Source organism: Camelina sativa, chromosome 5, assembly GCF_030686135.1.
Source record: "Camelina sativa cultivar CO46 ecotype springtype chromosome 5, ASM3068613v1".
NCBI classification, from domain to species: Eukaryota; Viridiplantae; Streptophyta; class Magnoliopsida; order Brassicales; family Brassicaceae; genus Camelina; species Camelina sativa.
Window position 1 is genome coordinate 15,703,970 of NC_141884.1, and position 12,956 is coordinate 15,716,925.

Genomic DNA, 12,956 nt, shown 5'->3' on the forward strand with positions numbered 1-12,956 from the left:
GGTCCAAATTGAACCATGTTGTGATTTGAAACCATTTCCTACTTATAATAACCTAATATTGACTTATAATTATCAATGTGTGCATTGCTTTAAACTCATGGATACCATATGCATACTTGTATCATCTTTCTCCTTTTTACCACTCTTGTTGATCCAAGTAGCTGATTTCCTCATTAAGAATCAGTTCCCCTACCCCTAAACCAACCCTTCTTTCAAGCCATGTTTAATCTTGAGTGTGTGAGGCCTATTTTTGGGATTGAGCTTGGTAGAAAGTGTTAGGTTTGAACTGACAAGAGTAAAGCCTTGTGTAGTTCTAGTTTGCATTTTTCAAACTAGATAGGACTAGGTGGTTCACTTGTTGGACTTGGGACTTGGCTGTTATGAAAAGAAAAGAAAGAAAAGAGAAAGAAAAAGGGTAGAATCTTTAAGAGGAGAATGAGTTTAAGCAAAGCCTAGTGAAAGGATGGGAAGTAAAAAATCATTGAAGTTTGTTCTAGTTAAAGAAAAGAAAAGAAAGAAAAGAAAAGTCTAGCAAAATGCTTGTATGTCTTAAGAATAAGAAGAAAAGAGAACCATAGCAAATAAGTAAGAATCCCCCATCCCACTAGAAAGATCAAATACAAAACCTCTCCTAAGAATTGAAAACCAAAAGAGAAAAGGGTGAAAGAGAAAAGTAGAAGTTAAAGGGTAGCACTAGGATCATTTGGGTTTAGATTGATAGGATAAACACTTTGGGTGCCTTTGGGTAGACAAGGTTTTATTCTTGTATGTGTCTAGGTGTTCATACCTTTAGCATTCTTCTAGAGCTCAATCCATTTTCATGAGAGAACCTTGATATTGATAAGCCCTACTCTAAAGAGAGACCACCATTGTCTCAAAACCTTTATCTCCAAGCAAATGAGTTTAAGCATTGCATAGAATTGATTCATGTTCTTGATTAATGAATGTTAAAGGAAATGGTTGTTTTGAATGCATCTGGATACCTAAGGCTCAAATCAATAAAGGTTGTGTTATGCTTGTCTAAAATCTTTAAGTACAGCTCATTCAACTTGCATCATAGTACTAGTAACTTGGACATTGATTCTAGATGGTCTATTTGCAAGCTTTAGGAGCTGAGATCCCACTTTCAAACCTCACCCACCTTCTTATGTCTTGATTATTTGCTTGAGGGCAAGTAAAGACTTAGTTTGGGGGTGTTGATGTTCATATATTTTACCTTGTTTTCCCTTAGTATATTCACATCTTCTGCATCTTTTGCTATCCATTTTGACCATTATTGCATAGCTTTAGGACCAATCATGAATTAGAGTTTAGTTGCATTGCATTTGCATCTTTTCATGCATAAACAGGTGATTTTGGAGCTTAAGGAGCATGGAAGCAATGCTGAGGAGAAGTGAAGCAATCATGAAGGGAAAGCAAGAGTGTTAAGGCTGAAGAACCAAGGTTTAGAGTCTCACTTAACCGCCCACTCGACCAGACACTCGACCGTGTGCAGAGAGGGACTCGACCGAGTGGAGGATGCACGAGAGAAGCCAACTCGACCTGTCACTCGACCGAGCACATGGTCGAGTTGACCGAGCCGTTAACTATTTTGTCTTTTAGTATTTTTAGGGCTTCCACCTCCTCTCCTATATAAAGCCTTGTACCTGCAGCCACCAAAAGAGTCCAGCTTTTTAGAATAGTCAGAAACCTAGTTTTTACCCTTTTGGGAATTATTTCTTTTGCACTTTTATTTTTAGATCTTGTACTTCTTTGAGAGAAAAACTCTAGATTCTTCAATACTGTTGGTTTCATAACTTTCAGAATATTAAGAATTCGAGTTTCATTTCTTCTTCAATATTGTAGATCTCTGTTTTATCTTTCTAGTGATGCAAGTTTCAGTATTTTCTGGGTTTATGATTTTGATGTTCATCATGTGTTCTTGTGAGTAGTTGCTTAGGATCTTGAGGATGGGTTAGGCTGGATTGTGTTTGAGGTTTGTTTGATTTGGTCAGGCTTGATTGTTGTAGATCTCTTCTAGGCTAGATGTTCTTAATGCTGATCCTATATCTGAGAAGGTAGGGTTTGATTTCAAGCATCTTAGCATCACACCAATGTTTAAGAAGCATAGATAAGGCTAGATCTAGAGCTTACCATTAGGCTTGCTAAGAGATTAAAGGTCTTGTTTGGCATGAGACATATTGCTTAATGCCTGCTTGTGTAGATTCTTTACTATGTGAGAACAAATCTAGAAATGCATAGGTTTGATTGTTTCTTGCCATGAGAGTGGATTAAACATGTCTTAGAAATATATGTCTAGAGATTAGCTCAAAGTTTGCTTGCGATTTGTTGACCAAGTAAGATAACCTCAATCATTAGTCCAGCCCATGAATCCCTCCTCAAGGCCTTCCTTGTTTATTGATTTCTTAGCTTAAATCCTGTTGTTCGATCGTTGTTTGATTCGTTTTGGTATTGCTCTGTTTTTCTTGCGTTGCTCTGTTTTTGCATATTTGTCCAGCTCGACCCTGCACTCGATCTACACTCGATCAAGTGCTTGCTCGAGTTCTTCCCCAGAACTTTGGTTTATGATTTGTGTTTGTCCTGTTTCATTTGAGCTGCATTTCTCTTGCATTCATGTAGCTTTCTATTCATTATTTGCCTTGCATTATTTCAATTCTTGCATTACCATAGTTTCAATTTCTTTTTTAGCTTCATAACTGTTACAGTCATCCTATTCCATTTACATTTAGCATCTAGTTCTTGTAGTTTTACTTTCTATACTTTACATTTTCATCATAGGATTGTTAGTGACAAACATCCTTTACATTTGGCTTGACTTAGATTCATATGCACATCTTGATTGTTCACAAACACTCAGATAGGATTGACACCTCTTATACTGCAACTGCATAAGGGGAATTGAAACACCTTACCATCCATTCATTCATATCTCACAATTGCATACATTCATCATCCATACCACCAAATACTTCTGTTTCAGCAGCGCCACCTAGTGATTGCCTCCAGTTTGTGGAGTAATATACAGGTGATCCACATCTTCTATCCACTTCAAATTAGTCGGTTCATCAAGTGGAATCAAACCTTTAACGAAATCTTCATAACTATTGCCAGTCAATTTAAAAAACTTGGGTTTCATATCGAACTGTTTATAATCACGAACCATCGTTCTGGTGAACCACGGGTCTATAAACGCAATGTGTTTGATGTGAAATGGGAAGAGATCTCGTTTGTACCTAATACTGAGGAGTCTCATAAATGCGCCCATGTGCTGTAAAACAAAAAACTGAGTAGTAAACAACAACTCAGCCATAATGTAATATAAGTCAGTCGTAAACAATAACAAATCATACCACTGCCACCTAGTGTCATTATGTATTATAACACAGCCATAAACATAATAACTCAGCCACTATGTATTATATCTCAGCCGTAAACATAATAACTCAGCCATTATGTATTATATCTCAGCTGTAAACATAATAACTCAGACATCAAGTTAAACTTACTTTATCAGACAGCCTCCCAAATGTATCAGTCAGCCAGTTCTTTCTTTCGGTGATGAGAGTCCTATAGAATTCAATATTTGGTGTTGACTTGCCTAATGGTGTATCCCTAAGAAACAAATAAGAACAGGTTAATATAATTTTAACAAGATGTGATTAACAAGGGTCTAAAGGGTCATACTCGGCTATCTTTAGGTACTCCAAAAGTTTCTACAACTTGACCGCATCAACCGGTGCCAGAGGATCATATATTCCAGCTCCAGGTACACAGTTCTTCCTCATGCACGTCAGACCATTGTCCCCAATATAAGGAAAAATCCTCGCTTGTGTAGCTTGTAGTTTATTCAATGAACTTCCATCCGGGGACAGCTTAACATTCTCCAGCCTTAAAGCTTTAATTCTATCAAGCCTAATCTTTTCCTCCTCATCATCCTCAGATTCAGGTTCAAGGATATTGTTTTCAGCCATAATCCCGGCTGTCATATCACATATACTGTTGTCAGCAGCGTCGGCACCTGCGTTTGCACCAGCTTCGGATACTCCCTCATTCAAATCAGGTTCTACATATTGCAATGGAATGAAGTGACTAGGCTTAGTAGTCTTTCTACCTCTTTTCTTTGGTGGATTATTTCCAACTTTCTTTTCCGCCAACTCTTTGACCTTCTTTGCAGCCACCGCCTCATCTTTGGCCTTCTTTGCCGCCAACTCTTTGACCTTCTTTGCAGCCGCCACCTCATCTTTGGCCTTCTTTGCCGCCAACTCTTTGATCTTCTTCGCAGCGACCGCCTCATCTTTGGCCTTCTTTGCATCTAATTCTTTGTCCTTCTTTTCATTTTTGGCATTTTTCCTCGTGTTAGGCCGTTGAATTGGTTTCGTAGCAGCTGGAGACTTCTCAATGAAATTAAGAGGATCATCTTTATCAAACTCTTTATTCAGATTCCTACTGACCCCAGCCATACCACTGCCACCTACATGTATAACATAGCGAAGACAATTAAAGATAATGATAACTCAACCTAAACATTCTGGAAAATCAGCCATAAGATTAACATAATTCAGACATTACCGGAGGACTGTTGACAGAGTAGTTTTGTTGCATTTTTCCTGGAACTACTGGTGGACTTTTTGTTGTCAACAATTCATCCCGAAGGTCTTCTGGTAACAGGTTCTTTATTTTGAAATTTTTATAATTTGACCACTCATCAAAAGTGTTTTTGCCAGTTTGCCCAACACCCAAGGAAAGCACGTGCTCTTTAATCTGCTTGAGATCACTCTCAACATATCCAAACCTGGTTTCAAACCATTCATTCATCCTCTATTCTATTCTATCTCCAATGTTTTTTTCCAAGGTGTCAAACCTTGAGGTTAAATTAGACACCAACTCAATGAGAGTTCCAACTGATCCACCACTCTGACTGTTGGAAACTATCACCTTCTGTTCAGCTCCTTCACCAGATCCACCACCTTGACTTTTGGAAACTACCACCATCTTGACTTTCTGCTTCTTTGCGGGAGGAGAGTCAGAATCAACTTTCTGCTTCTTTGCAAGAGGAGAGTCAGAATCAACAGCTGTTTTAACATCCCAAAAACCTTTAACAAACTTATCCTCGTGTATGTCTTGGATAAGGCGATCAACTGCTGGGTCGTCTTTTTGATCTGGCCACGTATGAAGTAGCTCGCGTACATCATCCTTCATAACCATTTTAGTCACACGCAGCTGTAACATAAGAGAATATGAGACCCATCAGTAAATAATAACTCACCCATCACGAAAACATAAATCAGCCAATACTAAAACATAACTCAGCCGTCACTAAACCATAACTCAGCCATAACTAAATCATAACTCATCCATTACTAAACAATCACTCAACCAGATATAAACCTTACCTCACCAAACGCTTTGATATCTTCAGCAATTACCGATACCATCGTGGAATGTGTACGGTTTCCACCCCATTGAAGCATCGTTATGCCACCATCTTCAGCTGATGCATTCCCAAACCGTTCTCCAAAGCATTTGATGGACTCATACGCCCAAGCCTGTAACACGGGTGTAAACCCACTAAGGGTGTACGACTTTCCCGTAGGGTTCAACATCTTTATGGAATTAACAAGAGCTTCAAATGCTGACCGACACCACGGATAAGTCTTCACGGCTTCATCATCAAAAACTCATTTGGCACTTTCATATGGAATTCCAGAGTTATTATGCAAACCATAAAGTCCAATGTGTTGAAGAAGCAACAGCCCCAACCATTTACGATGATCAATGTTAACCCATCCCCGACAAACTTTTAATGCTTCCCTGAGTTCAAGTAGCGTTGGACCTGCCCCACCAGGCACTTGTAAAAGTCTGAAGAACTCTTTGTGTTCCTCTTCAAGTTCAAACCGTTCAGTAGGCATTGGGTTTATGTTTAACCCCGTCAGATAATGAAATTCATTCAACCCAAACCTGATAGGTTGACCGCCGACCACAAACCAAAGCTCCTTCTTATGTACCCTAAACTGGTTACATAGTAGGAAATGTACAACCTTACCAGACCAGACGAATTGGCTATCAACTAGCTTAGAGATTATTCCAATAGGTACATCCTTCGTTTTTTCCCACGCATCCAGTCCTACTGATTCCCTAATCTGTGGGAATTCTAACATTGTGAAATTGGTGTTAATTTGTTTAGTATGTAGAATAGACTTCATTTCTGGCCAAATTCTTGGGGGGTAATCCCTTGCTTGTTCTTCAGAAATATCCTTAGCCATCTGATAGTAAAGCATAAAATAAATCAGCCATAACACATGAAAAATGCAATGCATAAAATAACTCCGCCACAAATACATAACTCAGCCGTAAAGCATAAGATAACTCAGTCCAAACTCAGCCATCAACGACGGCGACAATAACCCGTAACTCAAAAATAAAGAGGAAGACTGATGTTCATATATTTTACCTTGTTTTCCCTTAGTTTATTCACATCTTTTGCATCTTTTGCCATCCATTTATGCCATTGTTGTGTAGCTTTAGCACTAATCATGCATTAGAGTTTAGTTGCATTGTATTTGCATCTTTTCATGCATAAACAGGTGATTTTGGAGCTTAAGGAGCATGGAAGCAGTAGAGAAGAGATGTGAAGCAATCATGAGGAAGAAACAAGGGAGTTAAGGCTGAAGAACCAAGGTCCAGAGTCCAACTCGACCACACACTCGACCAGACACTCGACCGTGTGCTGAGGAGGACTCGACCGAGTGGAGATTGCACGAGAGAAGCCAGCTCGACCAGCCACTCGACCGAGCACTGGTCGAGTTGACCGAGCCGTTGACTACTTTGACTTTTTCTATTTTTAGGGCTTCCACTCCGCTCCTATATAAAGCCTTGTACCTGCAGCCACCAAAAGAGTCCAGCTTTTTAGATATTCTCTAAACCTAGTTTTTACCCTTTTGGGAATTATTCCTTTTGCACTTTTATTTTTCTTAGATCTTGTACTTGAAAAAGACTAAATTCCTCAATATTGTTAGTTTCATAACTTTCTGAATATTGAGAATTTGAGTTTGATCCTTTGATTAATATTGAAGATCTTTGTTTCATCTTTCTAATAATGCAAGTTTCAATATTTCCTAGGTTTTTGACTTTGTTCATCATGTCTTGTTGTGAGTAGTCTTCCTAGGATCTTGAGGATGGTTAGGATGGATTGATCTTGTGGTTTGTGTGATTTGGTCAAGCTGGATTGTTGTAGATCTCTTCTAGGCTAGATGTTCTTAATGCTGATCCTGAACTGAGAGGTTAGGATCTGATTTTAAGCTCCTTAGCATCACACCAATGTTTAAGAAGCATAGATAAGGCTAGATCTAGAGCTTACCATTAGGCTTGCTAAGAGATTAGAGGTCTTGTTTGGTTTGAGATGTATTGCTTAAAGCCTGCTTGTGTAGATTTTTTACTGTGTGAGAACAAGTCTAGAATTGCATAGGTTTGATTGTTTCTTGACCATGAGAGTGGGAGAAACTTGTCTTAGATTTATATGTCTAGAGGTTAGCTCAAAGTTTGCTTGAGATTTGTTGACCAAGTTAGATAACCACAATGATTAGTTCATCCCATGAATCCATCCTCAGGACCTTCTTTGTTTATTGATTTTAAAGTCTTAATCCTGTTGCTTGCTTGTTGATTGATTTGTATTTGCATTGCTCTGTTTTTATTGTATTGCTCTGTTTTCTGGATTTAGCCAACTCGACCTCTCACTCGACCTACACTCGGTCGACTGCTTGCTCGAGTTCATCCCCAGAACTCTGGTTTATGATTTGCATTTCATTCCTATTTCATTCCTGTTGCATACATTTAGTCTTCAGTTCATTGATTGTCTTGCATTAGTTCATTAGTAGTAGTTTCTATTTCTGTTCTTGCTTCATTACTGTTTCAATCATTCAGTTTCATTTGCATTTAGTTCTTGGTTCTTGTAGTTTATTTTCTGCATTTCACATTTTCATCTTAGGATTGTTAGTGACAAGAAATCTTTACATTTGTCTTAACTTAGATTCATATGCACATCTTAACTGTTCACAAACACTCATTTAGGATTGAAACCTCTTGTACTGCAATAGCATAAGGGGAATTGAAACACCCATCCATCATTCCATTCATATCACCATTGCTTACATTGATCATCATTCACCACCATACAAATAAACTTGTTTCAATTTGGCGCCGTTTCCCATTTGAGTGTGTTTTTGTGACATTTAGGATCCATATTAGTCTAAGATTAAGTTCGTTTATACACTTGAATCTTCTGTTTCTGGGTTGAAGTTCCATTTCAGGTACCTGATCTATGGTTTCAAATTTAGAAGGTGGAGTGTGATAGACGGCCTTTAATCTCTCAGCCGGAGGAGCACCATATATTCTACTCATCTTTTTCTCAAGAAGTGTAATCACAGAATCTTCTACTGCCCAAATCCCCGGCTTCTCCCCAGCTTCTTCCGACGCAAACCACCCAGACGAGTCCACCATCATTGCCTCTGAAGGAGACAAGAGCTCAAAAGGCGATGACAAAGGAGGGTTGGGGCAATAAGAGCATCCCTTTAGTCCTTGAATTCCAGCCCCACTCCGTTTCTTGAATCTCAAGTAACTCATAATCCCCGGTTTAAGGGTAACGGGTTTTCGTCCATTGTTCTTCACCACCAGAGCTGTAGCCATGCTTACTGGGTACAAAGAGACGATATAGGTTATGTCGAGATGTCCGACCGTACAGCACAGTTCGATCTGAGAATGTTCACAAAGATATCATCAGTAAGATTTGATATTTTTATTTGGGGAGGGAGGGGGGGGGGGGGGGAATCAATCAATCACCTGAAGAGCATCAATGGCGTCTGAATCAGTATCCTTGACACTCCACTCATATCCTGAGATTACTGAAGACTCTCCTTTTGGTCCGGTAGCTTCTTTTCCGTTTACAATAACAACACCTACTCCACCTCTAATCTCATCACCGTCAGTTGTGTAAAGAACTTCCTCCAATCCCTCGTCTTTCCAGTATACCTTTGGCTTATATGAAACCACATGCGCGTCTGATAGACTCATCTTTAATGAACTTCCATTTCTGACCTTTAGCTCCACCATAGGAACGTTGTTTGATTCGGAGAATTTTATTCCCTTTCGTCCGAATTTATCTTTAAGCCTCTCAATTATTGTCAATGTCTGAGGAGCTGAAATTGAACTTCTTATGGCTTTTGGTTTTGGGAGAGAAGAAAAAGAGATAAGAGAAGCCATCGATGGAGAGTAAGGAGAAGAAAAGATAAGACGAGTGAAGTTTGTAGTCCGAAAAAAGCCTAATCTTTTTCCAAACTTTGTTTTCTTCCTCCGTTTTCTGCCACTATTTTCCTTAGCCTGTGGTTGTCCTTCAACATAACATAATTTTACTCACAAGATATTAGCCGGAATTAACCCATAATAACTACAGCCTTTTATTTGATAAAAACCTGTGGTCTAAAAAGTTTGTACAAAACTAAATACAAGATGATAACATAATCATATCATTTGTGTATCTAAAGTTATAATATAATGGCACCTTCTTTTTAAATATTAATTTAAAACTTTACATGTAAGAAAAATAATGAAGACAAAAAATGTAAACTTTAGATTTTAGATTTAGAATTTCATCTAAATTTTTATTTTAAAGGAACGTCTTCAGGCTTTAGATAACATGTGTCTTATCCAAGAAAACATATGATTTCTTATGGCACAAAAAATTAGAACATGTGTTATTCACCGTTTTTATACAAAAAAAAAGTTGGTAAGAAATGTTCCATGGGAAAATGAAATTGGTACGAATTTCCTACTAAAAATGTTGGTAAGAACTTTCATAAAACATTTCGTAGGAAAACGAATTTCCTACCAAAATTTTGTATAAGTGTTGTCTAAGTGTGGTCTAAACACTCCTAATCCATCTCTAACTCTTATAATTAGTCAAATGCATTGGATTGTGACACATTTTGACCCTAGAAACACTTACAAAAGTGTTTATTGCTTCCAAATAATGTTTTCTCGGTTTTAGCATGTTCTATAACAAAATGAGTATAAGTGTTGTCAAAACTCTCCAAATCCATCTCAAACTCTTATAATTAGTCAGTTGCATTGGATTGTTACACATTTTAACCCTAGAAACACTAACAAAGCTATGTACAGCTTTTAAGCAATGTTTTCTCGGTTTTAGCCTGTTTTGGGACAAAATGGGTATAAGTTTTGTCTAAACTCTCCAAATCCATCTCAAACTCTTATAATTAGTAATTTGCATTGGATTGTGACACATTTTGACCCTAGAAACACAAACAAAGCTGTTTACAGCTTCTAAGCAATGTTTTCTAGGTTTTAGGCTGTTTTCTTGGTTTTTGCCTCTTTTGGGATAAAATGGCTATAAGTGTCGTCTAAACACATCTAATCAATCTCTAACTCTTATAATTAGTCAAATACATTGGATTGTGACATATTTTGACCTTAGAAACACTAACAAAACTGTTTAAAGCTTGTAAACAATGTTTTCAAAGTTTTCGCTTGTTTTCTCGGTTTTAGCATGTTTTTGGACAAAATGGGTATATGTGTTTTTTAAACTCTCAAAATCCATCTGTAACAATTAAATAGTCAGTTGCATTGGATTGTGATACATTTTTACCCTAGAAACACTAATAAAGCTTTTCACAGCTTCTAAACAAATTTTTTCTTGGTTTTAGCCTGTTTTTCGGTTTTAGCCTGTTTTGGGACAAAATGGGTATAAGTATTTTAAAAACTCTCCAAATCTATCTCTAACACCTATAATTAGTCAGTTGCATTGAATTAAGACACATTTTAACCCTAGAAATACTAACAATGCTGTTTATAGCTTCTAAGCAATGTTTTTTTTTGGTTTTAGCATGTTTTCTTGGTTTTATCCTGTTTTGGGACAAAATGGGTATAAGTTTTTTTCAAACTCTCCAAATCCATCTCAAACTGTTATAATTAGTCAGTTTCATTGGATTGTGACACTTTTTTTGATCCTAGAAACACTAACAAAGCTGTTTATTCGGTTTTAGCCTGTTTTGGGATAAATTGGGTATCAATGTTTTTTAAACTCTCGAGATCCATCTCAAACTCTTATAATTAGTCAGTTGCATTGTATTGTGACACATTTTGACCCTAGAAATGCTAACAAAGCTGTTTACAGGTTCTAAGCAATTTATTCTCAGTTTTAGCCTGTTTTGTCGGTTTTAGCCTGTTTTGGGACAAAATGGGTATAAGTGTTTTTTAAATTATCTAAATCCATCTCAAACTCTTATAATTAGTCAGTTGCATTGGCTTAAGACATATTTTAACCCTAGAAACACTAACAAAGCTGTTTACAGCTCCTAAGCAATGTTTTCTAGGTTTTAGTCTGTTTTCTCAGTTTTAGTCTATTTTGGGACAAAATGGGTATAAGTGTTTTTTAAACTCTCTAAATCTATCTCAAACTCTTATAATTAGTCAGTTGTATTGTATTAAGACACATTTTAACCCAAGAAACACTAACAAAGCTGTTTACAAGTTCTAAGTAATTTTTTCTCAGTTTTAGCCTGTTTTGTGGTTTTAGCCTTTTTTGGGACAAAATGGGTATAAGTGTTTTTTTAACTTTCCAAATCCATATCAAACTCTTAAATTAGTCAGTTGCATTGGATTAAGACATATTTTAACCCTAGAAACACTAACAAAGCTGTTTACAGCTCCTAAGCAATGTTTTCTCGGTTCTTAGCCTGTTTTCTCGGTTTTCGTCTGTTTTGGGAGAAAATGGGTATAAGTTTTTTGTAAACTCTCTAAATCCATCTCAAACTATTATAATTAGTCATTTTCATTAGATTAAGACACATTTTAACCCAAGAAACACTAACAAAGCGGTTTACAGCTCCTAAGCAATGTTTTCTCGGTTTTAGTCTGTTTTGGGACAAAATGGGTATAAGTGTTTTTTAAACTCTCCAAATCTATCTCAAACTCTTTTAATTAGTCAGTTGCATTGTATTAAGACACATGTTAACCCAAGAAACGCTAACAAAACTGTTTACAGATTCTAAGCAATTTTTTCTCAGTTTTAGCCTGTTTTGGGACAAAATGGGTATAAGTGTTTTTTTAACTTTCCAAATCCATCTCAAACTCTTATAATTAGTCAGTTGCATTGGATTAAGATACATTTTAATCCTAGAAATACTAACAAAGCTATTTACAGCTCCTCAGCAATGTTTTCTGGGTTTTAGCCTGTTTTCTCGGTTTTCGTCTATTTCGAGACAAAATGGGTATAAGTTTTTTTAAAACTCTCCAAATCCATCTCAAAATCTTATAATTAGTCAGTTTCATTGGATTAAGACACATTTTAACCCAAGAAAAACTAACAAAGCGGTTTACTGCTCCTAAGCAATGTTTTCTCGGTTTTAGCCTCTTTTGGGACAAAATGGGTATAAGTGTTTTGAAAACTCTCCAAATCCATCTCAAACTCTTACAGTTAACTATTTGTATTGGATTAAGACACATTTTAACCCCAGAAACACTAACAAAGCTGTTTAAAGCTTCTAAGCAATGTTTTTGGTTTTAGCCTGTTTAGGGACAAAATGGGTATAAGTGTTTTTTAAACTCCCCAAATCCATCTCAAACAGGTGCTTTAGGGTGCTATATTGTTGCATTTGTGCATTTTGGATGATGATAACTCTCTAACTTACATGTTTTAGACACCCTTTTTTGTCCATATTTTGCATTATATATACCCTAACCGTAGCATTTTTAGGTCATTAACTGTAGTAATTTGCATTTAGGCCATTTAGGGTGCTGCATTCTTGCATTTGTGCATTCTGGATGAAAACAGGTGCTTTAGAGCCTAAAATGGGGGAAAACAAGGTCAAATTCGAGCATGTACCTGAAGGAGCTATTGAGCAGGAAGAACAGTCCGAACCTCAACCCAATCAAAGAGGATCCAAAGG

General features: G+C 37.1%; 1 protein-coding gene across 4 annotated transcripts; it reads right to left on the reverse strand.

Moving 5' to 3' along the window:
* Positions 1–2,667: 2,667 nt before the first annotated feature.
* Positions 2,668–9,357, reverse strand: LOC147943809 (photosynthetic NDH subunit of subcomplex B 2, chloroplastic-like). 4 transcript variants are annotated; one of them, XM_087450131.1, is made up of 8 exons: positions 8,836–9,330; positions 8,311–8,748; positions 5,394–6,263; positions 4,570–5,220; positions 3,685–4,471; positions 3,507–3,612; positions 3,234–3,268; positions 2,668–3,101 (listed from the first exon to the last, which is right to left on the reverse strand). In XM_087450131.1, the coding sequence occupies exons 1-3, from the start codon at positions 9,253–9,255 to the stop codon at positions 5,679–5,681; spliced, it is 1,443 nt and encodes a 480-aa protein (XP_087306257.1). In that variant the 5' UTR covers positions 9,256–9,330; the 3' UTR covers positions 2,668–3,101; positions 3,234–3,268; positions 3,507–3,612; positions 3,685–4,471; positions 4,570–5,220; positions 5,394–5,678. The 4 variants fall into 4 exon arrangements, with proteins under 4 accessions (XP_087306257.1, XP_087306256.1, XP_087306258.1 ...); XM_087450130.1 differs by having other exon boundaries at positions 2,668–3,268; positions 8,836–9,357; XM_087450132.1 differs by lacking the exon at positions 5,394–6,263 and having other exon boundaries at positions 2,668–3,268; positions 8,836–9,327.
* Positions 9,358–12,956: the final 3,599 nt, after the last annotated feature.

Coding starts and splice junctions, on each gene's coding strand:
- LOC147943809 (XM_087450130.1), bottom strand. CDS start 9,255: ATGGCTTCTCTTATCTCTTTTTCTTCTCTCCCAAAACCAAAAGCCATA. Junction 8,749..8,835: donor ACGCCATTGATGCTCTTCAG/GTGATTGATTGA, acceptor GAACATTCTCAG/ATCGAACTGTGCTGTACGGT. Junction 6,264..8,310: donor AATTTGAAACCATAGATCAG/GTACCTGAAATG, acceptor CTTTACTATCAG/ATGGCTAAGGATATTTCTGA.